The 25,626-nt window shown below is 54.3% G+C and overlaps 1 protein-coding gene across 5 annotated transcripts in view; it reads right to left on the reverse strand.

Annotated features, from left to right (window-relative positions):
• Positions 1-25,626, reverse strand: part of LOC306637983 (pericentrin-like) — a 56,979-nt gene that overhangs the window by 18,231 nt on the left and 13,122 nt on the right. For 4 of the 5 annotated variants that reach the window (XM_079100992.1, XM_079100991.1, XM_079100994.1 and 1 more), the window contains exons 3-14: positions 17,472-17,540; positions 16,722-16,977; positions 15,160-15,215; positions 14,204-14,378; positions 13,517-13,653; positions 12,444-12,555; positions 10,758-11,001; positions 10,300-10,387; positions 6,783-6,912; positions 5,476-5,693; positions 2,034-2,491; positions 135-699 (exon numbers count right to left, since the gene is read on the reverse strand). In XM_079100992.1, the coding sequence (XP_078957118.1) occupies positions 135-699; positions 2,034-2,491; positions 5,476-5,693; positions 6,783-6,912; positions 10,300-10,387; positions 10,758-11,001; positions 12,444-12,555; positions 13,517-13,653; positions 14,204-14,378; positions 15,160-15,215; positions 16,722-16,977; positions 17,472-17,540 (2,508 nt within the window). Of the gene's footprint in view, positions 1-134; positions 700-2,033; positions 2,492-5,475; positions 5,694-6,782; positions 6,913-10,299; positions 10,388-10,757; positions 11,002-12,443; positions 12,556-13,516; positions 13,654-14,203; positions 14,379-15,159; positions 15,216-16,721; positions 16,978-17,471; positions 17,541-25,626 lie in introns of those variants that run through there. The other variant, XR_013757333.1, reaches the window with a different exon arrangement.

The following is a 25,626-nucleotide window of genomic DNA, read 5'->3' on the forward strand; positions in this document are numbered from 1 at the left end:
CACATCCACGGCAAAGGGACTTCCCTAAAACCCCCTTCACACCAGAACCTCAGTGCATAGCTAAAGAGCCAACATGGCTCTAGAAATGGGACAGAAACATTTAACATCAGCCTGAGGCCAAGGGCCAGCCTCACCTGGTGCACACCCTGCAGCTCTGTGGCCAAGGCTTTCAGTTGCTCTGCATGTTTGGCACGCATTTCCATTCTCAGGCTTTCCTTGGCAGACTGAAGTTCCTCCTCATGTTTTAGCTTAAGTTTCTCCAGCTCCTGAGTCAAAACTGCTTGGTGAGAAGACTCCTTTTTCTGCAGCTGTTCCTCAAGCTCTGCTCGCAAAAGCTCCAGAGCCTGCCTATGCTGGTCCTGAATGGCCTGAACCCCAGACAGATAGCAGGATTCCAGAGCATCCAGGCTTGACAAATGTCTCGTTTCCAGAGCACTGATTTCAGCAGCGTGTTTCATCTGCAGCTCAGCCACACGAGCCTCGAGTTGCACCTGCTGCTCCCTCTCCAAGGAGGCCACCAGCTTGGCCAGCTCTGCCTGGTGCCTGCTCTCAAGCTCTGTCCTCAAGGCCAGAAGCTGCTGCTGGTGTCCCTGCTGCAGGAGCTGGAGCTCGTGGGTGTGCTTCTCCTGGGCATCCTGCAGGAAGGCATCCTGCTCTGCAGCAAACTTCTCCATGATCTCCTTACGCTCCTCCAAAAACCTGAGGTGACACTCCAGGTGAGCATGGGCAGCAGGGCCTGTGGTCACGCTGCACTTGCCCCTGCAAGCCCCAGGCCACACTCTTCACTTGGCCTCAGTCAATCAGACCTCAGCCCTGGCCTCTGTCTGCAGGGGCAGCTCAGGGGCAGAGCCAGGGCAGTCACTGGGGCACAGGCAGCAGGAGGCACACAGCACCACAGGGAAGATGCCCACACATCCCAGAGGACCACGCAGGGTGACTTGTCAAAGCCCTTGACCCAGGTCTTAGGCCACCTGCCCCTCGCAGGGCCACAGAGCAGCACAAGCGCCTGAGGGATTCTAAGGAGGAGCAGAATTCCATCAGGAGCCAGGAAAAACTGCAAGCGCTAGGAGAGTGCTGAGCTCCCGGTGGGCACAGGCCACGCTCACTGGTACACTCCGCCACGTTCATGTGAGGGACGTGACCCTAGCTGACCTGGCTGGGTGCGATGAACATTCAGGGGTCCTTCACAGATTGCCCTCCAGAACACAGACAGTGAGGTCCTGTGGGGCTGGACACTGGCCCAGATGTGGCAGTCTGGGCTGAACTCAAGTCTGGGGCCCAGAGCATGACTCCTGCACACCCTGTGGCATGAGGAAGCTGAGTAGGAAGCAGGGACAGCAGGGCCAAGCCAGCACCAGGGCCAAGCCAGCACCAGGCCCAACAGCCCTTGCCAATGGTGATGGGCCACCATAGCAGAGACTGGGGTGCACAAAGGGGAAGGCCCAGTCGGGCTCTGAACCTATCTAGAACTTTAGGCAAGTGAAGGTTTTAGAAAAGACATTTAAAACTGTACACATGAAACCCACCATCACGGGGGTAAGCTGCCTGCCTTAGGGGTGGGCTGAAGATCTACCACTGTTTCCTCTTTGTTGTTGTTTTGCAGTACTGGGTGTTGCACCCGGGGCACTCTACTACTGAGCTGCGCCCAGCCTTGATATATTTTTTTAAGACAGGGTCTTGCAAAGTTGCCCAGGTTGGCCTCAAACTTGACATCCTCCTGCCTCAGCCTCCTGGCTGCTGCTGAAATTTTAAAACATGCACAGAAGAGAGACACAAAAGGTGTGTGTGCGCTAATGTCACAGAAGGAGCACCAGCTCCACAGGGAGGACCCAGACCTGTCGCCAGCACATCTGTCAGAGTGCGAGTCTGGCCCTGTGGATTCAGAGCCAGAGTCTGGGTGTCGCACCTCCCCCACCTCTCCCAGATCCTCCCACCTGGCTGAGCGCCCACTGTGAGTCCTCCCAGGGGCCTCCCTCAGCCTGCGTGGCACCTCTGGAGACAGCTGCACCCACCCCATGGCCCGAGTCACCCACCTGTTCTGCGCCTGCATCAGCTGGAGGGCACACTCTTCCGTCCCCTGGAGGAGCACACCACGCTCCCCGTCCGGGGCCACGGGGGCCTCCTGGCCACACCCGCCACGGGGCAGAGCCTCATCCCCAGCAAGTGCTTGTTCCAGCTGCCGCAGGCGGCCCTGCTGCTCCGCCAGGGACTTCTCCAGGGCCTGGATCTGTGCTGCCTGCTGGTCCTGGAGGTGTCTCATCCCAGCTTCCCGACTCGAGAACCTGCTCACGACAGACCGCTTCTCAGACTCGGCCTTTTCTCTCAGGTCACGGCACGTGGAAGCTAGGTTCTCCTCAGCTTCTCTCCTCAGGTCCTCGCGTAAAAGCTCCCACTCCAACTCTTTCTTTCTGAACTCTTGTTTCAGTAGCTGAACCTTCTGCTCAGCTTTATTTAGTTCTTCCTGGTGGTCTTCAACCAAACTACGTTTTACCTACAGATGACATAATTTTATTTAAGAGAAAAGAGATTAAAGGGCAAAATTTTTAGAAGCAGTGACGGAAATCCATCTCTGAAGACAGGACTTTCCCAGCACAGGGTCATGCTGAGCACAGCAGTGGGAGTGGCAGGGCCTAGGATGCACGCCCTGAACACTGGCCCCACCCGTGACAAAACGAAGCCCAGGGACACAACTGCACAGAGCCAGGGCTGGGCCTCTTCCAGTAGGATCCAAAGGAGAAACCCCACAGCAGGAAGATGGGAGGTCCAAGAGAGAATGGCAGATGGTCTTGGGTCCACACGGCCGATCTGCAATGATCTAAACGACTAACTCTGAAATCATCTTCTGCACAGGCAGATAAACAAGAAAGCTGAGCATAGACACACGCATAGACACACGTTCCAAATTTGAAAAGGAAGAAAACAGATCAATAAAGCGCTAAATGACATCAAAGAGAAACAAACACAAACCAAAATAAGGTATAAAAGGCCAACCTCAACTCCTCCCTTATGAATAAAGTCTAAACAAAAAATAAAGTCCAGGCCTGGTCCTGGCTATGGCTGAGCAGCTCCAATCAGATCAACCTCCCCAGGGACGACGGTAACTGAGCAAACACTGGTGACCACACAAGGCCTGGAGAGAGCTAAGGCGGCGGCAGCTCACACGTGGGACGGAGGAAGCCGGGCCGACTCCATCTCCAAAGCTTCAGGCTGACAGCAGCCCCAAGGTGCCTATACAGAAACTCCCATCACCTTACAAGTGTGCACCAGAACAGGACAGGGAGGGGAAAGCCCTTAGGAAGAGCCAGACGCTGCCCACACTTCAGGCTGAGCCCTGATGGACACAGACATACTAACTCCAAAACAGGCCAGCTAAAGCCAGAGGAAGTGAACACACCAAGCTCAGTCCAACACAGAGGAGGTGGACGTGTTGTGCCCCATTCACCAGGACGGCCTGTGGACACAGACGAGCTCTTCAGAAGGCCACAGCAGACCAGAGTCTTCACACACAGCATGCACAAGGTCCAGCTGACACAGACAGGAAGGCACAACCCAGAGTGCAGAGAAAACACAACCAAGAGGACACAGACGATGAAACCAACAGAAAAAAGTCTAACCAACATCTTTAAGTCCTGACCAAAAAAACTGTCACCCCGGACATTTTAACGTATCAAAAAATATTCTTCAAGAATGAAAGGGAAACAAAGTCCTTTTTCAATAAAAGAAATCTTGTGCAGCAAGCACAGCAAGAAACACTAAAGGAAATTCTACAGGCTGAAGGGAAATGATACCACATATTAACTCAGATTCTCGGGAGGAAATGAAGGTCTTCAGCAAAAGTCCAAGATGGTTTTCCTCTTAATTTCTCTCACATACACGACTTTTCAGAGTAAATTCTTAATGTCATACAGTGGGGTGTACGACACAGGTGGATGTAGCACTGCTAAAATGTACTACAAAGAGAGGTGACAGACACACCGACACAATGATGAGCTCTCACAGCTCCTCTGAAATGGTGTCCCGTTGACTCTACTGGGACCAGAAAGCTAAAAACGTGACTCTCATCTGTACAGCAAGTGTTAAAACCAATGCAGAGAAGCACAACTTAAAAAAACTTTACCAGAAAACATTCAAATAATCCAAAAAGCAAGGAAAAAGGAGCAGAGGAACAAAAATAAAAGAACAACAGGCTAGTCCAGCACACCACTGCTCGAGCCTGGCAGGCCCCCAGGGCCAGCACCAGGCAGGGTTCCACAGGGTCTGAGGAGCACCAGGGGCCTCACCCGAGTGCGCAGCACTTCAGGGGAAGGCAAAGTGCTAGCCTTGGAAGGTACACGTGGTTGGCAGGGCTGCACCCACACAAGTGGCTCAAAGACAGGTGCTGTGAGGACAAGAGGGTCACTTTCCCGGAAGACTCCAGGAGCACAGGCAGGCACAGCACAGCTTTCCAGGAGGACCCCAGGAGCACAGGCAGGCACAGCACAGCTTTCCAGGAGGACCCCAGGAGCACAGGCAGGCACAGCACAGCTTTCCAGGAGGACCCCAGGAGCACAGGCAGGCACAGCACAGCTTTCCAGGAGGACCCCAGGAGCAAAGCAGGCACAGCACAGCTTTCCAGGAGGACCCCAGGAGCACAGGCAGGCACAGCACAGCTTTCCAGGAGGACCCCAGGAGCAAAGCAGGCACAGCACAGTCTCAGAACACTTGCAGCAAACTCAGAGCAGAAGATAGATAGTCCCACCTCCCTCTCCTGGTAACTGGTGATCAGATACAGCGCTGGACTGGGGAATGCGCTCAGGAAGGCCTGTCCTTGCCAACAGCTCCTGTGCCTGCAGGGCCTTCCGCAGAGCACTCTTGGCTTCACACAGTCTTACAGGGCCTCAGTGCAGACAGCAGCATGGGAAAACTCGGGACAGAGACTGATGAAGATGAAGCCCCACAGAGATGCTCACAGGGAAGAACAGGGGGTGAAGCAGAGGACACAGCAGACAAGGGGTCACGCCTGGTCACCAGCATGAGCCAGGGAAGAGTTCCATCAGCACACACATGCAAAGATAGGAGTTTCTGCAGGGTTCACTTTCATCTGCATGTAAGTGCGGCTACAAGGCCTGCACCAGCTGAGTGATGAGGCCCCTCACTGTCCACACTCAACGGTGGTGGTAACTCACCACACCAAGCCTGGCTAAGAAGGGCTGGGAATGCAGGCTCTGCACAGTTACACAACCATGGCCAGCAAGAGCCTGCAGATGAAGGACAGACCTAAGAGCCGGTGGACCACACAAGTGGCGGGGCATCCCCATGGAGCCTCAGTTGTCGGGACCTGAGCCGGCACAGGTTGGGTGCTCTCCGACCCTGCGGGCCCCAAATCCCAAACCACCGCGGGCACTGCCCTGTGAGGGCCAGTTCCAGATGTTGTGGACAACACCCTTATAGACGCCTCACGAGGGCCCAGGACCGCCCATGCGGGCCACTACTCACTCTCTCCAGATCCTCTTTCAGACGGGTCTCGTGCTGCAACCTCTCCTGTAAGTTTCTGTTTTCTATTCTTAAGAGTTCGATTTCTTCCTTGAGCTCAGTCTGAAGCAGTGACAATCTGACTTTGTGCTCAGTTTCCAAAGCCAGGACTCTGGCCGCCACCTGCGTGCCCTCCTCCAGGGTTGCATCCTGCACACACTGGAGACACACCTGTGCATTCTCTGTGGAACAAGGAGGGCAGGAGGCAGTCAGGCACGGCAGCCCACCCACAGGCAGTGCCAGCAGAAGTGCACTTCACCAACAAGGGTTGTGCAGACGCCAGGTGCAAAGGTCCTGGTGCCGACTCAGGATGGGTACGGTGCCTTCTGGGGACACAGCTGTATCCTGAGTTGCAGGCATATCCTGCCTGCCCAAGATCCTCCTTCAGATCAGGAAGATGCGCAACCAGCCACTGGTCAGCACAGGACAGGGCTTGATGCCAGAGGGCTCAGACTGTGAGTTGGGCAGATTGTCTCCTCTCCGCCAGGCCCAGGTCACCCTTTACAGAAGAGGGAAACAAAGGCACAGTCCTCAGAGCGAGTACAAGCCCTGTAACAGGGTAAGCATGGAGCGCCAGCCACGTCTGTGGGAGCACACGGCGGCAGCTGCAGAGGAGCCCTGGGGCAAGAAGGGCAAGAGCAAGGCAGAGGCTGTGCACCCTCAGCCACGGCACCCTTGTGGAGCCTGACCCTCCACTCCCTCAAGGGGCCCCTCGGCCCTGCTCCTCGCCTCTGCAGTGCCCAGGGCAAGACTGGAGAGGCACCATGACTGTGTCTCTTCACCAGCTGCCCTTAGCTGCCCACCTTCCTGGAATCCCCATCAATGGCCACTGTCCAGGCCCATCACTGAGCCTCTGGAATGAGCAAAGGTTCGCTGTCCTGCCATCCCCCAACCACCCCATGACCAAACCCCTTGCACTGCCTGGACATTCCACAGCCTTGGTCTACCAGTTGCTGGGAGCACAGCATGATCCCAGGAGAGTTCCCCACTCCCGAAGGTGAGCAGTAACTACTGCCCAGAAACCTGTGACCCCAGGGCACTGCTACAGGCAGACCTGCTCCTGCCTAGTGACAGCCACCCTGCAAATGGGCTGGGCCAGGAGCACAGGCTCCCAGCCAGGCAGCCTGCCAGGTCCAACCTGCACGCCAGGGTTCGCTCGGGGTGGGCTTCCAGGCACGAGACTCACGGTCCAGCTTAGCAGACACAGCCAGGAAACTGGTCCTGGTCTAGCCCTCAGCACAGCAATGGCAAGGACAGGGAGACAGGCACACCTTGGCTGTGCTGGTCTGCAGGCACAGGCTGGAGTGGCTCTAGCTCCAACACCTTGGGTCCCAGGAGGCATCTGTCCAACAGGTCCTCATGCTGGATGTGGAGGGAGGAATCCCACGCTTCTGGCCCCATCTGTAAGCCACAGAGGCAGACACCTTGAGCCTGGGCACCCTTCTTGCTGTTGGTACCTCTGAAGCACTGGCTGCTGTGATCAAAGAAAGGGCAGGCACCCTGCTAGAATGAGAGACCACACAGGCAAGCCTATGCACCTCACCAGGACACAGGTGTGTCCACAACTGACCCTCCCTCTCCACCACTGTCCAGACCAGCCTGGAGAAGTCACAGACACAGCAGCTGCAGCCTGAGGACAGCATGCGCCACTCGGTATGTGTTGTGGCGTCGGAAGAATCCTTCCCCTCAGGTGCTCAGGCAGCAGTCAGACACGAGTGGAAATGTTAGTGCAGTGGACAGTTCACAACAGCCCCGCCAGCAGTGTCACGAGGTCTGACAAGACAAGGGAGGACAAAAGGCCTAACAGTCAGAACCTCCTGGACACACCCTTCTGAGTGGACAAGACCTGACAGACACAGCACGACCCCAATGCTCGCAACTGCCACACGATCCCAAGTCCCTGGGAAAGCAAGAGGCCAGAGCCCACTGGTGACCTGGATTCTATAAAACAAGTTCCAATAAGGACCCAGCAGCCAGGCCTGGAGAGCAAGAGTCAATACCACTGCAACAGGACCCCCTCTCCCCAGTGGTTCTGCTTAGATGCAAACCTAAGATGGGGTGAAGCAAATGCGGCAGAGGCCTAGGCACCAACAGGATCCAACTGCCACCGGAGAGCCAGGAGGCTTGGGCAGGGCTCCTAAAACGCCCCTCCACCCAACAGAGCTGACCTGATGAAGGGCACACCAAGCTCTCCTTGCGCCTCTCCCCAGAGCACCTTCTGCAGAGCTCCCGTCCGGCCAGAGGAGCGTGTAGGCCCCAAGAGCAGCACTCAGCGGGAGCTGCCTTCACAGGTGCCCGCTTCTCCTTGCCTCAGATCCTAAGTTCTGACTGCCGTGACCTGCTGCAGCAGCAGTGAGACCTCACAACACCCGCACCTGGCACTCAGCACCACCCAGGACCCAGAAGCCAACTCCAGAGCCTGACCAAGCCCGCGAGCCAGGCTGCAGGCCGACTGCCACTCTGCCCCACCTCAGGCTCCCCCTCTGGGGGGCCAGCCTGCCGGCCCAAGGGCTCCACTCACCTCCTCCAGCCACTCCCTTCTGTCCTTTGCAGGCACTTCCTTGGTAACTCCTCAGGCATCAGAGCCTACCTAGGCATTCACCTCTCGGGACTCAGACGGGCACCTCCCTGCTGCCAACCCCCACCCCTCCTCAGAGAGCCCTGCTCTGTTGAGGGCTCTGCTCCCCTGAGCTGTGCACACACCACCAGCCATACACGTCCTCTCTACCTCTGCACGGCCCTCCAGAGCCCAATGCCAGGATGCCTCAGGCACAGGACAAGGACACATACTGTGCTCCCCACAAGGAAGAAGTTTCATGTCACACTCAGGGCAGGGAACACCTGCCCTGCACAGAACACCACCTGTGACACCACACACAGAGACCTGGACAGAAACAAGACAGGTGACACAGGAGACAGAAGGGTGGACACCCAGGGTGGTCTTCAGGAGGAGAAGCCTCCACCCACACCTGAACAGGAGGACACGAAGAACACAGAGAGCAAAGCCAGAAACTGAAAATGGCATGGGGATAAGCAGTGTCCCTGAATCACCAGGAGTAGACAACAGACAAAACCGCCCACCCAGAAGGACCCACAGCTGCAGAGGGCAGCCTGAGAACACACACTGCTCTGGAGTCACACGGGCCTCACGGGGCGACAGCAGCTACCGAAGCAGGGGATTCAGGCGCTCAGCAGCCCTCCCACAGACAGCAGGTGGAGCGACAGTCTGAGCTTCAAAGGCCCCCTGGTCCCAGCGAGCAAAGCCAGTACAGGCAGATGGAGACACAGGCTGGAGGTCGCAGGCGCCAGCCTGAGAGCCACAGGCAGCCTGGAGAGAGGTCACGGTAGGACCGTGACAATGACACCAGCTCAAATGCGACAGAGCAGCCAACCTTACACACCCAGGAGGGGAACAGAACAGCGACCTCAGGCAGGAGGCACAGGCCGCAGCACTGCTCCTGGGCAGCCAGGGCACAGGGCAGGCTGGAGGGAAGGCCCAGCAATGGGAGCACAGGGAGGCCCCAGAGCGAGGGCAGAGCCGCGGAGAGCAGCGCCAGGAGACAGGCGTGCTGCGCTGGGGCGAAAACCAGGAGGCTGCGTGGAACTCCCCTGCAGCTGGCACCGTCTGCCCTGTGCCCCTGCACACGGACAGGAGGAAGCGGCGTGAGCACCACACGCTCCGCCTGAGCAAGGAAAGGCCGCTGTTCACGGCCATATGGGTGAGGACCTGAGCTCTGCAGACCACCACGCTGGGTCCCCGCCCAGACCCGCACACGGCAGCCCTGACCCCAGGACCTTGGCATGGGACCGCATTTAGAGATGAGACACAGGTAAATGTCAAGATAAAGAGAGGTCACTAGGGCGTTCTTTGATCCAATAGAACCAGTGTCCTCGTGAGAGACCAGGACACAGATCGCACAGAAGGACCACCAAGGGAGGACACAGGGAGAAGGCACCACCTGTAAGCCAGGGAGGAGGGTCTCAAAGGGACAGGCCACGCCCCATGGATGTGATAGAACGAGTCTCTACTGCCCGAGCCCCAGGCGGCCTCTCTGCCATGGAACCCCTGTCGACCAACACGACCAGGACTGCAGCCATTTGGACCTGAGGAGAGAGTGCCCTGAGGCAGAGCGCTCTGTGCTGAAGGCAGCGCTGCCAGGCCGGCGGGCCCTGGGCTGCGGGTCTTCCAAGGAAGGGCGTCAGATGACCCAGTCACACCAGCCAGCACCCCAGGAGCTGTGTGCAGAGTGCTTTGCACAGAGACTGAACACAACAGAGGCTGAACCCTTCCAAGGACCGGGAAGGGTGCTGGGGGAGGAGGCGGGGTGAGGGGCGGCTGGACAGATCAGCACGGGAGGCTGCACGCCCGGGAAGCCACAGAGCTGCCATCACGATGTCAAGGTGTCTCACGCGGGTCCCTCTGAGGCCCTCGACTGCACTGTCCACGTGTATTAACAGTCACCCAAGCAGCAGCAGCAGCAAGAGCAACAGAACACACACGAGGGGGTAACTGAGGGAGCAGGAAACATGCGGGTTGGCAGAAAGAGGCTCGGATCAAACTCAAAGCAAAACAGCGGCACAGCCTTCGACTGTCAAGGCAGGCCGGCCGGTGGCTCAGGGAGGGCACGGGCAGAGGGAAGCTTGTCAGCCAGGATGTGCGGCCACAGAGGTACTCCTCAGAAGAGCAGGCCTCCCTCAATGGATCCCCCTGCCCTGGCAGACAGCTACTTCTAAATCACAGAGCAGTGACCACAACCCTTGCTCAGCGATCAAGACAAAGGCCATCACCTTCTGCTGCCCAAGATGACTGTCAAGTTGATCACTGTGTTCTTTTCTTTTTCCGTCAGACATCTCTTCTAAAAACGTACAGGATGAACTAAGAAAGAAAGTATGTTTAAAAGCGTCACACGTGACCCCTTAAGCGGCACCCACCCACTCTCCCTGGGCACAAAGCAGAGGCCCTGGTCAAGGATGGGATGGCCAGGTCTGCCCTCAGCTCAGTCAGCATCCTGGGACAGGGAGCCAGACCAGTCGCAGGGCGCCTGCAGCCACAGCAGGGGCCGACAGCCAGCGACCCACAGGTGCCAGTGTGGCCCCATCTCACGTCCAATCCAGACCAGAGAGCTCACTTCTGAAACTGGGCCACCAGTCTCTACTGGCACAAATGGCAAACACAGGATTCAAACTGGCCCAAGGTCCCGCCTGCGCTTCAGAACCACTCCCAGTGACAATTGCTTCCTCAGCACCTGACTTCCTCAGACCCCAGAGGGAATTCTTCCTTTGCCTCCTGCAGCCGCTGCTGAAACAGAGTCAGGTCCTCCTGATAAGTCTTCTCAGCATCTCTCAACTTCTTCTCAAAATAGACCCTCAGCTGCTCCAGCTCAGACTCGTGCTGGCTTCTGTCCCGCTGCTGCTGCTGAGCAAAGTCTCGCCGCAGATGCTCCAGCTCCTCCAGGCAGGTCGCACGGGCCAGGAGCGGCTCCAGAGACCCTTCAACAGGAAGAGACTCACAATCACCAGAGCAGAACACTTACAAACATGGGAGACAGGGAGGCCACCAAGCGGATGCCAAGAGGGGCCCAGGCCCAGACCTGGGGGCGGAGGAGTGCCCTCCCAGGCTGCTCAGCACCTCGAGAGCCCCTGCAAGGCAGCACTTTCTCCGACTGGTAGTCCAGGAGCCAGAGAGACTCACTGTGGCAGGAAGAATGGGCCCAGCAACAGCTTCCAAGAAAAGAAATAAGTGTCAATCCCACATCCATGGGACCTGGATCCTGCACAACTCCAAGAAGCCTGGAAGTGGGTTTGGGGAGGCATGCAGCCACAGGCAGCTGGGTTTCACCTGTGGGGACCCCTGGCCAGAGGGCCAGACATCACAGAGCTCCTGACTGATCAGGGCACACCACAACCACACAAGAACTACAGTCCTAGAGCTGCCAGCTGGTCAGGGTGGACTGTCACCACCCAGAGCGCCCTCTTGGGGCCTCAGAGTGAAGAAAGACCTGTAGAGGAGCACGAGGGGCCAGAGCACGTGCAGCGCACCTCTGGTCCCGTCATCTCTCTCCTCCAGCCTCCAGTGACTCACAGACCCGAGGGAAGGACAGCTGACACACTGCCCACTGCACGTGGTCACAGACAGAACCTGGGGCTGGAAGATGAAGCCCATGCCTCCCTTGCCAGTGCATGGCCTGAGCCAGGCCTGGCTATCCCTGCCTACAGGCACAAGTGGCTCTGCCTGCTCTGGAGCAGCCATGTCCTAACAGCTGAGCAGAAACCAACGTGATGTGAATGAAGGGCTTGGCTACCAGAGAAGAGCAGGACCAAACTGCCCCAAAGTGGTCACCACTGGTGGGCCCTGAATACTCAGGGATCGACCTTCAACACCGGAGCTGGAACAACTGCAGGCTACCAGCTCCCGCCTGAGGCAGCACTACACAGTGAGCAGCAAGGCACTCACAGCAGTGTCCAGGAGAAGGCTGAGCACCACAGGCACCTACCTCATGCTGGAAAGACAGCCCCAAGATGTCAGTCTACAGCCTTAGGCAAGTCAGCTGAGTGCCTGTATAACCCTAAGGATAAAACCATGGCTCTCCTAACACACAAATCTCCACCTCGGAACAGTGCAACCAGTGCAAGGTTCCTGCACTTCAGAACCATTCCCAATGACTGCTGCTTCCTGTGCCTGACTTCCACAGCCCCAGAACACAGAATAAAACAGCAAGCTTTAAAAGTCACTTTTTTGTGCTAACTACAGCTACTAAATTCCAGTGCAGGGGTCTTGATGATGGAAAACATGACTTCAGGGCTTGGCATGTGTCTCATTGGCTGAGCACTTACATTGCATTCAAGACCCTGGGTTCCCAGCACCGCGAAAATGAAAAGCACACACAGTTTTGGCTTTGGAGGGCTTGAATCTCCCACACAAAACTGCTCACCATTCAGTTCCTCTCTGCTGGTTCTCGCAGACTCCAGCTGGGACCACAGGCGCTTGATTTCTTCTTGTGACTGGGCCTTCAGGTCTTCATAGGATGCTTGAAGATTCTCCAGCTGGAAAAGGAAAGCACACTGTGAGGACCGCAGGAGACCAGCCCAGGCAGTGCCAGGAACGGTTCTGTGCTATGGTCTGTGTTACCTGCAAACCCCTCAGGGCCCAGCAGCTGGCAGGCAGGAGCCAGACACATGCAGAGTGGAAACTCACACCCCAAACCGGGCAACTAGAACAGAGCCGCCAGAGCAGCTCCACCTAAACGAGGCCCAGGCCACAGTCAGTGTCACCTAAAAGTAACAGCCAGGTGTGATGATGCCTGCCTGTGACCCCAGCTCCTCACAAGGCTGAGGCAGCAAGGTCACGCAAGCCTAGGAGCCCAAGGCCAGCCTGGGCGGCACAGCAAGAACAGGTAACAGTCAATTCTGGGTATGTGTGTTCACAGCACAACTTCAGCATGTCCTTGCCCTGGGGACAGTGTGGCCACCTGCCTGCTGCCTGGAGTCAGCTGCGTCATTCCTGCCGCAGCCTTGCTCCCAGCTGCAGCCATCATCTGTGAAGCTGTCTGTCTGCACCCTCTGGGCATAGGACAGGGGCACACACATGACACAGGTGGGACCTGCAGGAGGGGCTCACAACACCACTAATGTGAAGCAGGACCATCACTCAGAACAAGGGGTGCTTGAAGTTCACATTGAAGAAGCAGGTCACCTCACACTCGAACAATGTCAAGTACCCACTAAGCACAGTGTGAAGGGCCGGGCCTCTAAGCCATATCCCAGCCTCCCACGATTATGGGATTACAGGTGTGTGTTGCCACGCCCAAATTAGCATTTGGGATCTTCATCAACATCCCAGGTGTACTTCTAGAGAACATGCACTTTCTAAGTACAAGGCAAGAATGTCACAATGACATGAACCTCAGACTCTGACCTTGTGCATCCACCAAATGAGTCTCCTCAAAGGCCTCAGCAATAACAGAACTCCCTGAGCACACGCCAGCAATGAGCACACTGTGCCTACCTCCAGCTGCTGTCCCTTCTCCCTTTCTCTGGATCTCGATTCCAGGTCTTCGAGGCACTGGCGATGCTCTGCCTGCAGGTCCTCTCGTAGCTGCCTGATGGCTGCCTGGTGTTGAGCCTCCAGGTTCTTCAGGGAGGCTAGAAGGCAGCACCAATTCACCTCATTTTCAAGGAGATGCCACTCTCCCTCCTCAGCAGCACTGGCTGCAGGTCACCACTGAGATGACCACAGCGAGTCTCACTGCCCACTACTGTGCTCCATCCTAGGCCCATGCCGGCCTGGACAGCACTCCACACCAGAGGTATGGCTGGGAAGGGCGAGGCTGAGCCACAGCCAGCAGGCCCAGCCCGCATCCCATCGCAGTAGCCACTCTGCTCTCCCCAGGGAGGAGGAAGAGACAGGGTGGCTGGCAGGCAGCATCGCCAACCCACTGGAGTGCCAGCAGCAACCACCGGAAACTACTGTTTTGGTAGCAACTTAGTAAATGAACACATAAAAGATGTTTTTGAAATGGAAGTCAAATGGGTAGCAAGGAGGTCTCCCAACCTGCCACCAGGCCCACCTGGCACTGAAAACCAAAGGTGGCAGAAGTGTGTCTGGTCTGTGTGGTAAGCTGTGAGATCCTGAGACTAGCATCCCAGAGAAACTCAGTCCCGCCAGACCAGCTCGCAGTAGTCCTATGCTCACCTTCAGCCTGATTTTTAGCTTGAAAAATCTTTTCCAACTCAGTTTTCTGTTCTGCCAACTCTTTCTGAAACTGGTTTTGCAAATTCTCTATTTCTGACTGGTGCTTTGCAGATAATTCTTTGCGTAGATTTTCCAAGCATAACTCTCTTTCAGATTCCCAGTCTTGTTTCAGGGCCTAATTTAAAAGAAAAAGAGGATTATGGTGAATTATTGATTATGTGTGGAACAGAAAGTTCAATCACTGCCAAAACCTAGAGTGGGCAGCCCTTAACCCCATACTGAACTGTCACTGCAGGAATTAGGTCATGATGGCCACCCAGTGCCCCACCAGCTGCTGCAAAGACAGAGCAGGAGGTTGTACGAGATAGACAGTGGACACTAGAACAGGGCCACCTTGCCCCGAGCAAAATCAGTCTCTAAATTCAAAGTGCATTTCATAGTCATTCTTAAAAGCTTGTGAAGCTATTTCCCTACAAGGCCGAGGGCCCAATGGTGACTTTGCCAAACTGTCCAGGGGCTGGACAAGTCTCCTAAAAAACAACTCCCCACTGCCAAGTCAGGGGGGTGGAAGGCTAGAGCATGAACCCCAACCCCAAAAGAATAGCCCTGGCCAATGCCTGAGCACAGCCAGGCCTCAGAAGAAGCCCCCCAGTTCACTGGGGCTGGGGCTGGCTCCCAAAAGTCCACAGCATCCTGGCATCCAGATGCACCACACCTAGGGCCATGTTCCCCTTCCTCCACCAGACACAAGTCCAAGTGGACAGGGATGGTGTCCCAGGACAGGTGTGGAGGGTGATGAGCACCCTCACATCACACAGCTCAGTGAGAAACAGCACAAGTCACTTGACAGACACAGCTGTCTTCACACGGGCAACAACTCACTCGGCCAGCCACCCAGCGCACCTGGGTCCACCTGCATGGAGGGTCACAGAACCACACTTCTGAGTCTCACCCACCTCCAGCATCTGCACACTTTTCTCCCTCTCTGACCGCAGCTTCTCCTTGAGCTCCGCTGTGAGACAGACAACAGCCATTCAGACCCGAGTCTCACCTCCAGAGCCATCACCCCGGAGACAAGGCTCCAGCACCTCGGGCCGTTTTCAGTGGACACTCACAACACCCTGTGTCCAGGAGGGAGGGCCAGCAAACCCAGGCCCAGACACCCTAGGCTGGGAGGCCACAGAGAGGAGACAGGGCCTGCACAGACCAGGTTGGTGGAGAGAGAGCAGCACAGAGAGGACTGAGAGACAGGCTGTATTTTACATCAAATAAAAAGGAACAGAATTAAAAGACACTGTTTGCTTGAAAGTACAGGAAGAAACACAGAAGGGCACCACATGAGCTAAGAAAACTAGCTCCAAGGGGTGAGGGAGAGGCAGGCCAGGGCAGGGGCTCTCCACACAGCCACAGCCACACATGCTGTTCCAGGGACCAGTGGCAGCCAAGCAGCAAGCAGCAGCGTAAGCACTGGCCTGCAGCCGTCTTCTGTGCTGAGAACTGCTTGAACTGCAATTGTGGGGACATCTGCGCAGCATGGCAGATACACCAAAAGCCACCAGATTAGATTCTTCAAGCTACTGGATTGTGCACTGTGTCAATTTTATCTCAAAAAAACTCTTAAAGACGTGCATGAAAGTAGGATCTACTTAAGAAACAATGTACCATAAAAATTATTAAAAACAAAACATGAAAGCATTTATTAGTCAAAAATAAAGAGCTCAGTTTGGGCCAATAATCAGCCAGACTGTAGAACCAACCTAGATGCCCTTCAGTAGATGAATGGATAAAAAACTGTGGTATATATACACAATGGAATATTATTCAGACATAAAGAAGAATAAAATTATGGCATTTGCAGGCAAATAGATAGAACTGAAGAATATCACACTAAGTGAAATAAGCCAATCCCAAAAAACCAAAGGCCAAATGTTCTCCCTGATAAGTGAATGATCATACATAATAGGGGTGGGGGGGTTAAGAGAAGAATGGAGGAACTTTGGATTACATAGAGGGAAATGAGAGGGGGCAGGGGGTGGGGGTATGAAAGATGGTGGAATGATACAGACATCATTAACCTATATATACATGTATGATTACACGAATATTGTGAATCACATCGTGTACAACCACAGAAACAAAAAGGTGTACCCCGTTTGTGTATAATGAATCAAAATGCAGTCTGTAAAAATTAAAAATAAAGAATCAGCAAATTTAAGAAGTACTCAGGTTAGCCCGTGGGTGGCACTGCCAACCAAGAGAATCATGTTCAGCTCAGGATAGGAGGACAGGGTCTGAGCCCAGGGGCATCTGGGTGGGGCTGACAAATAATACTAGTCCATGCAGGGCCCTGCCTCCCAGGGAACAGGGACAGGAGTGTGTGCTCTTGACAGGAAAGGTGGCCCAGAAAACAAGCAGGCCATTTCTTAAAGAGGGTGCCATGAAGTCCAGTGCAGCCGGAGGTGCACTGGCTTGGCCCTCGTGTGCAAAACCCTCTCCTGCCCACGCCAGCGTGCAGTACCCGTCTCCTGCCCACAGCGGAGTGCCATCGCTTCCTTCTCTCGTGCGTGCTGCTCCCGGACTAGCTCCAGCTCACACTGCTGCCTGCTCTGCAGCAGAGCCAGCTCCTGCGCACGCCGGCCATTGAGCATCTCCCGCAGCTCGGTCAGTGCTGTCTCCTTCTCCCTCTGCAGGTTGGCCTGTGTCAGCTCCAGCTGCGCCGTGTGCATGTTGCTCAGGCTCAGGCGCAGTGCCTCCAGCTCCAGGCTGGGCGCCGTCTGGGGGCAGAGGCACTCCCAGTGAGGGCCAGGCTCGGAACCAGGCAGCAAGGTGGACACAAGGCAAGAGAGAAAGGAGCAGGCGGCACAGGAGGACACCGCCACCCTACACCTCAGCACCTGCCTCCACACTCGAGGCTGCAGGTGTCCCCAGAGTGCCTCCCACCCACAGCCACTCTCATGGCTTCCCTCACAGGTAAGTGTGATTTGCAGCAAAAGCAGTCAGGGCACCATGTACAAGGCCTGCCATAAGCCAGACTCCCACCCCAGGTCACCAGGTTCCCCTTCCACCTGTGCCCAGGGACCCTCCTGTCACACAACATGGAAACACAGCAGAGGGGAGGTAGTAAGCTGTGGCACCTGCCCTGTATGCTAGCATCAGTCTTCCCCACCTGCAGACAACCCCAGTCCGAGACCCCCGTGCCCTGGTGTGATAGTTAAGCATACGCCCAGTCTGTGATGGCCAAGAGCCCTGGCGGGGCCATGCACGTCACCTGAGGCTGCTGCTGCCGGCCAGCCTCATCCTCGGATCTGCTTGCCAGTTCACAGTCGTGTTCTTCTTCCTAGGGGAAGAAAGTAAAGACCATGGCCAGAAAATTCACAGGAACCAACAGCCACTAAGAAATAAAAAAACCTTACTGCCTCACGAAAGCAGTGCAGGAATGCTCCTGACACCTGGAAGGTGGGAAAGGAGCTGTCCAGGGCACCAGGGTGTTTTCATGGACACTCTGGCCTGTTCTACAAAAGGGCATAGGATTTGCACGTGAACTGCACACATCCTCCAGGAGACTTTCGATCATCTCTAGGTGACCTGTGACACCTAACAGTGAAAACACTATGTAAACAGTTGCTACAGACTACCCTTTAGGGAATAATGGTAAGAGAAAAGGTCTGTCTACGTTTCAGAACACACTAGCTTTTCCCAAGGTTCTTTCAGTCCACATCGGTAGACTCTGGGTATGGAGGGCCGACTACACTCAGACAACGGGGGTCATTCAGCCCAGAAAGGAAAGCACTAAAATGTACTGCCACAGGGGCCACACATCCCGTAATGTTGTTTACATGGTGTGGCCAGAGAGGCCAGATGCAGAGAGAGCAGACTGGAGGTGGTCATGGGCAGGGACGACCGCCAACAGACACGGGGCTTCCTTCTGGGTGACGAAGACGTCCAGAGCCTAACAGGAGGTGGTGCTCCTCTAAGCATGCCCTAAAAGCTTCTGACGCACCTGCTCTGACATCATAGGAGTCACGCCTCGTGAAAGACAACTCTCCTGGAAGGGCATTCGCCCTGCCTGGGCAGGACCCACCTGGCCTCTGCCTTCAGGAACCAGGGGAGGAAAGGTGCAGGACATGCTGAACCAACACGAGACACCAACGTCAAAGGTCGTTACAGTCACCGAGTTACAGACGTTGGCAAGGTATCACCGGTTCTCAGTGTCATGGAGGCCATGGAAAACAGTGACAGAACACGCTGGTTCACCTTCTTCTTAAGAGGTGCTGTGGCTGGGGCGGGGCTGTGCCCAGCGGTGCAGCACTGCCCAGCATATGTGAGGCCCTGGGTTCCATCCTCAGCGCCACATACAAATAAACAAATGAAACAAAGGTATTGTGTCCACCTACAACTAAGAAAAAAAAATTAAAAAAAAGAGAGGACCATGACGACATCTGTCAGTCATCAGAGGCCTTCCTGTCCAAGGACTCCGGCCTGGGGAATGCTGCCGCAGGAACGGCCTGAAGGGAAGAGAAGCTGTGGCCAGCCCCTCAGTAGGGACCCCCGGCACCTCCCCAGTCTGCCTGCACGGATGGCGCTCCTCCAGGAAGCCCCCTCCCCTCCACTGACCTTCAGTCCAGCCTGTGGGGACTGTCACCTGGGCACTGAAAACTCAGGATGACTAAAACCAGCGAACTTGATAGTGCGGGCAACTTGATGTGGTCATGGAGGCTTACAAGACCCCCAGAAGAACCACAGTGTGGGGGGCTGACGGCATGGGTGTGTGTTGGTCAGCTCTGTGTGACTGTAACCAAGAGACCCACTGAGAACAACTCAGAGGAAAGGAAAAGAAGCTTATTTTGGCTCACGATTTCAGAACCATGGCTGGCTGATTCCATAGCTCTGGGCCTGAGGTGAAGCAGAACATCAAGGCGGGAGGGCCTGACAGAGAAAAACCTGCTCATCTTATGGCAGCCAGGAAGCAGAGAGAACAGACAGAACCAGGAACAAAATAAACCATCCCCAAGGCACGCCCTCAGTGATCACTCCCTTCAGCACTACTCGCCTACAGCTGCCACCCAGGAATGCATCCGATGATGAGTCCATGGCATGGCCTAACTCACTGGTTAGGTCACCGTGCTCACAGTCTAACCATTTTACCTCCTGCATTAGCAAAGGAGCCTTTGGAGACCACCTCACACCCAAACCACAACAGGGAGTAAGAGGAGACTCCCTCCAACACTGGGGGCTCCTCCGGCATTCTCTGCCTCAATGAATGGCATGACCAGTCCTGGCGTCTCTCCGCTCCCACGAGCACAGCTATCCACATCCCACAGCCAGGCGGCCTCTCATGACTTCGTCACACTCATGACTGCAGCTTCCCATGGAGTGAACACCAGCACACGGGACTGTGGGGCTCACACCAGCCTCTCCTCTTTACCTGGTTGTTCTTGGCACCACAGCAAGCCCAGCCAAGGGCACAAATACTCTTAATCTCATGTCCATGAACCCCCCCATACCACGCCTTTCAGGAACCAGCACCTCCACAACACCAGGAGCAGCACCACGTCACTGGAGAGCACTTGCGTGCTGGGCTCACCTACCCGTGAGGTGACCACCTGGGAACAGCCCAGCTGCTCACAGATGGAACCCGAGTCAGACACTTAAGAATGCCACTTCAAACTGAGCTTCCTCACTGGGAGGGTCCGTGCAGCATCCATCCTAAACCCAAAGGCATGATCCTCAAACTGCTAGTGGGACCTACGGGAAAGGGCACACTCCCGAGAGGGACTGTGCACCCACACTGGACCTCAGAGCCCACCACGTGGACACAGCACAAGTGATGACCGTTAGAACAGATTCTGTACCTGAAATTCTCCCTGCACAGAGCAGAGTCCCCTCCAGCTCACTGATGAGACCAGCACAACCTCAAAGCTAAGCCTGGCGAGAGCTCACAAGAGAAGTCACCATGCTCTCAAACGCGTGCTTCTCTGTCAACTGAGGTGACAGCATGATGCTTCTTTTGGCCTGTTAAGGAATCACACTGTTTAATGTCAAACCAATCTCTCAGTCTACTAACATACATTTCACATCCACCAAAAATGTAGAAATAGAGGAGAAAAGAAGACCGTCCACACTAACTGCAGACAATACAGAGCCACTGATACACTCGTGTGCCACTATTGCTTCAGAACCCAGGGCCATGTGTGCAAACAACAGAGACAGATGCTGACCAGTCACCCCGGTCCCCTAATTAAGCCCACAGTCATGTGCACACACATACACCAAGAGGGCTGTATGAGAACATGCAGAGCTAACACCACGGAGCAAACAAGGAAACTGAAGTTCACCATGCAGCAGGCCGCCTGGAAACAGCCCAACAACGAGGATGGTGTTTTAGTCAACTTCTTCACCGCTGTGACAGAAGAACCTGATCTCAACAAGTGTACAGGAGGAAAAGTTTATTTGAGGGCTCACAGTTTCAGAGGTCTCAGTCCATTGACAGCAGGCTCTATTCCTCAGGGTTCAAGGTGAAACAGGAAACCATGGTGGAAGAGTGTGGCAGAGGAAGCAGCTCACACCGAACTTCAGGAAGCGGAGAGTGAGCTTCACTTGCCAGATACAAAATACATACCCAAAAGCCACATCGCCAATGCCCACCACTCGAGCCATGTGCTACCTGCCTGCAGTCACCACCCAGTGAGCCCCACCAGTGACCATCTCACTGATCGGGTCAAGGCTCTCACAACCCGTCACTGCCCCCCCGAACCCTCGCACATTGTCTCACACGTGAGCTTTTCATGTGTCTCACCTCACATCCAGACCACGACAGACAGACATGCTACAGATATGAACACAGGTGAGCCTCATTAGCAAGAGGCGGATAGAGGCACAGACCCAAACACTGCATGCTAGAATATTACGTTTATAAAAATTCAAAACACTAGCAAAACTGAGCTAGCTGTGATACTGCATGGTAATTCCATGCACACACACACACACACAAACTGAGAAAGACACAAGCTAAAAAACGAACCATACAGATCTAAGAAGATAACAGAATATTTCCGCAACCTCAGGGCTGGAAGAGACTTCATGGGAAGGACACAAAAAGCACTGATCAGAAGAAAAACTGATAAACTCAACTCATTAAAATTAAGAATGTCTGTCTGGGCTGGGGAGATAGCTCAGCTGGTAGAGTGCTTGCCTCGAAAGCACAAGGCCCTGAGTTCGATCCCAGTACTGCAAAAAAAAAAAAAAAAGAATGTCTGTCTGCTTATCAAAGACGAAACTAAAAACAAACAAACACACAAAAAAAAACCTGAGGCCAATGCGAGAAGGGAAGCCCATCACAGGGGATGGGCCCAACAAGAGATAAGCAGGAAGAAGGGCACGACGTCTCCAAACCACCAAAGACGACACCTGGGGCTCCCAGTGCAGCACAGCCCGCGCCCAGCCCAAGACCTGGACGTGCCCAGCGTGGCGTCAGAGCACCGTCGTCCTGCCCCCACAGCATCTGAGGGAACACAAACACACCGAAACAAAAACACGTGCTGCACTGACAGATCCGGCACTGCAGAGAAAAGATCGCCTAAGATAAAGACAAATGTGGGGAAATGAGGGCGGAGAAAGGTGGTCAGCACCAAGCTGACACTCGGCCCTCTGTGGCCTGCAGCTATGTGAAGTCCAGCCTGCACCTGGCCTTTCAGTCTGAGGCTGTGCTCAGCAAGAGCACGTTCCCACCTTCAGAATGTTACTTTTGGAGCACGTAGTTCAAGTGGGCTCTGAGCTGCTGCCAGGAGACCACTCCACACACGTGCTGCACAAGCACTGCAAGACTGGTGCAGACGTCACACAGGGCACCCAAGTCACCAGAAGGGGAGGGACAAGAGGGAACAGAAAAAATATGTGAAGAAATAACGGCTGAAGAGGTGCAGGCATTCAGCAGCGCAACCAGGACAAGCTTTCTGTACCCGCTGCCGCACAGCCAGCATCTGCAGGTGGCCCTGGGCTGCACCCTGGTCTCTCTTCCCAGCTGAACTATCAGGTATCACCAACTCCAGCTCCTACTAAGGGAATCACCACGTCTGACCCAAGTGAAAAGCATGAGCATCTTGCCATCATTACTCTAAAAAAAAGCGCTGCTAACTGCCAAAAGAAAAAAAAATCTAACACCTTATCAAGCATGCCAGGCATGCTACCAAGCAAAAGCACAGGCACAGAACAAAACCAAGGTGAATCTTCGTGCAAGATGAGGAAGGGTCCTTGAGAGTCCTTCTGAAGATGCTGCATTATGAACTGTGCCCCTCGGCACAGGGGCTCTGGTGCTTCAGCAAGCATCCTGACGCCTGACCCAGAAGGACCTGCGCCACGCCCCCCTTGGTCCTCCACAGCAGGGACAGTTTAGAACTAACCAAACTTCCCTATGCTAAGAAAACTACCAAGATCCCAGCAGTCATTCTTGTCACTAGGAATGGAACAAGAACCATGGGCAGAGGGCCGGGAGACTGGGCCCTCTGCTAGGCATCCCTGTCACCAAGGAAGGCTATCTGCCCAGGGGACGTGGCACCTGCGCTCCCTCCAGCCCTTCTGGTCCAGGAAAACAAAGCAAAGGTCCCTGCAGGGTCTGGTCTCACTCCCCACCCAGATTTTTCTTCCTGATCACACCCACTCCAGTGGTGCCCACACTTCACCAGTACCTGGCAGAAGCTCAGACAGCAATCCCCAGCCTGTACTCCACTCTGAACCCCACCCTGTGAACTGGACCAGGTATGGCAGATTCACAGCAGAGATAGCAGAGGATAGACACACTTCCTCTACCTCCATGGAGGCCTCCTGCCTGCTCTGACGCTCCCCTGCCAACCCTGAGTCCAACCCAAGCTTCCTCCATCCCAAGATGCCTCTCACCCACGGGAACACGTACCTGCCTGCCCTCAGCCACCTCTCAAATCAAACTTCAGCTTTCTCCAAATACAGGTTTCAGAGCATACCTTCCCTTCTATTACGTCTGTCTGTGATGGACTGAATTTTTCCCAAATCCAACAGGTTGAAGCCCAAACCTCCAATGAGAATATCTGGAGACAAGGCCATAAAGTCAGATGGGGTCTTGAAGGGTCCTAATCCAATAGGATGTGTCCTCTTAAGCAGAGACACCAGTAATCTCTGCCATGTGAGGGCACAGGCACAAGACAGATGCCTGCAAACCTCACCAGAGACCAACCCAGCTGGCACCCTGACCCTTGGCCTTGGACTTACAGCCTCCAGAGGCTGGCAGAAAAATGAATTTCCCCTTCTCGAGTCCCCATCTATACTATGCGTGACTGAGTAGACTAACACACTGCTTCCAGACTCCCGATTCTCCCTCTCCCTTCCCTCCAGGTGACCTGCTCCTTACCACCACCTCTGTGGCCCCTCACCTCACACACGCAGCTTTGCCTCCAACCCGTGCACCAGTATAGAGGTGCAGGGGCTGCAGGACAGCAAGGCACCTGGTTCCCTGCGCCACCTCCACCCGCTTCTCTCCTCTGGGCCCCCATGCACAGCAAAGTGTCAGACTGCTGGCCTGCACCCCAAACAAGCAGGGCACCGTGTTCACACACCGGCTGCACCCGGTCGCAGAGCTCAGCTCTGCCTTCCACATCTCTAACAGCCCAGCTTCACAAGCCTGCACTCCATTCTGGGATCTCCCAACATCCCAGGCGATTTTCTTCAATTTGCATTCACCAAGGTTCACACTGTGATGTAAAATCCAGCGTGCCCCAACACCAGGGCCCCCTGTGAACTGGAAAAGGTATGGCAAATTCACAGTCCCAACTGCCCAAAAGCCCACTGCCTCAACTAATCAGCCCTTCCTGCACACCAGCACCATCTTCTGGCCAACCCTGACCTGTTCACCTTCACCCACAGCTGGCCTCTTCCATAGTGTCCTCTACATGGATTCAAATAGTGTGGAATCAAACCGGTGTTTTCCAGACTGCCTTTTTTTACTTAGTAACAAGCAGTTTAAGGTTCCCCTAACACTTCATGGTTTAGTTGCTCATTTCTTTTTAGTGCTGAGTGACAGGCCACTCTGGATGTGGTTTTTCTACCTACCATTAGCCTACTGAAGGACATCTTGGTTACTTCCAATGTGGGGCAATTATAAAAGAGCCACTACCAAAGTCCTGTGCAGGTTTCTGCATGGACGTCGACTTTTCAAATCAGCTGGCAAGTCCCCAGGTGACAACTGGACGTCCCTGCTGTTCCCACCTGTGCCACACCTGAGCCAGAGCAGACACCCACACAGGAGTGCAATGCTCACTGCTCATTCTCTGCCTAATGAAAACTGGCTGGAACACATTTTCACGCACTTAGGTGGCACCGAGCATCACCACTGGTGAGGTCTCTGTTCATATATTTCACACATTTGAACCCAGGGGCACTTAACCACTGAGTCAAATCCCCAGCCCGTTTTTTTTGTTTGTTTGTTTGTTTTTTCCCAACACAGGGTCTCACTAAATTGTTTAAGACCTTACTATGTTGCTGAGGCTAGCCTCGAACTTGCCATCCTCCTGCCTCAGCCTCCCTAGGTGTGGGATGACAGGTGTGTCCACAACACCCAGCTGAGTTCTTTTAATTTATTAGGAACACAGTTCATATCAGACATGTGTTTTCTAATTTCCCCATTTCTGGTATGTCTTTCCATTCTGTGAACACTCTCTTTCACAGAGAATTTTCTGTATTTTACTAAGTCCTACTTAGCATTTGGTTCTTTCACAGACTGCTTATGGTTTTGTAACTAAAAACTTATCTCCAAACACAGGTCATGTAGGTTTTCTCCTGGAAGTTTTAGTTTTGCATCTTGTATTTAAGTATATGACCCATTTTGGGTTCATATTTGTATAAGGTCTCTGTCTAGGTTCTAATAGCTTTTTATTTCTACTTAAAAATTAAGATTTGTATTTGTTTTGTTTTTGTTTTGTTTTGTTTTCTGGTACCGGCATTGAACTCAGGGGCACTCAACCACTGAGCCACATCCCCAGCTCTATTTTGTATTTTATTTAGAGACAGGGTCTCACTGAGTTGCTTAGTGCCCTTGCTTTTAGGTGAGGCTATCTTTGATATTGCGATCCTCCTGCCTCAGCCTCCCGAGCCGCTGGGATTGCATCTGTGATTCTTAACATACAAGTACAAAGCACATTAAAAAATTCTTACCTCTATGGTATTAAAATTTCATGAGGATAGGAAAACAAAAGTCTAAAAAGTCTCCTTAAGAGGGCAGAAGCAAAATAAATGTTGAGAAACACTGGTAGGCAAAGTTCTTAGCTCTGACACCAAAAATACAACCCACCCAAAAAAAGAGAAAAGAAAAAAATTTTAACTAAAAGATCTTAATCTCAGTCCTGCAAGATGTCATCTAGGCTTTGCGCCTGGCCATGCAGCTGAAGAGCAGGCTAGCA

This window comes from Sciurus vulgaris, assembly GCF_902686455.1.
Source record: "Sciurus vulgaris genome assembly, chromosome: 10".
NCBI classification, from domain to species: Eukaryota; Metazoa; Chordata; class Mammalia; order Rodentia; family Sciuridae; genus Sciurus; species Sciurus vulgaris.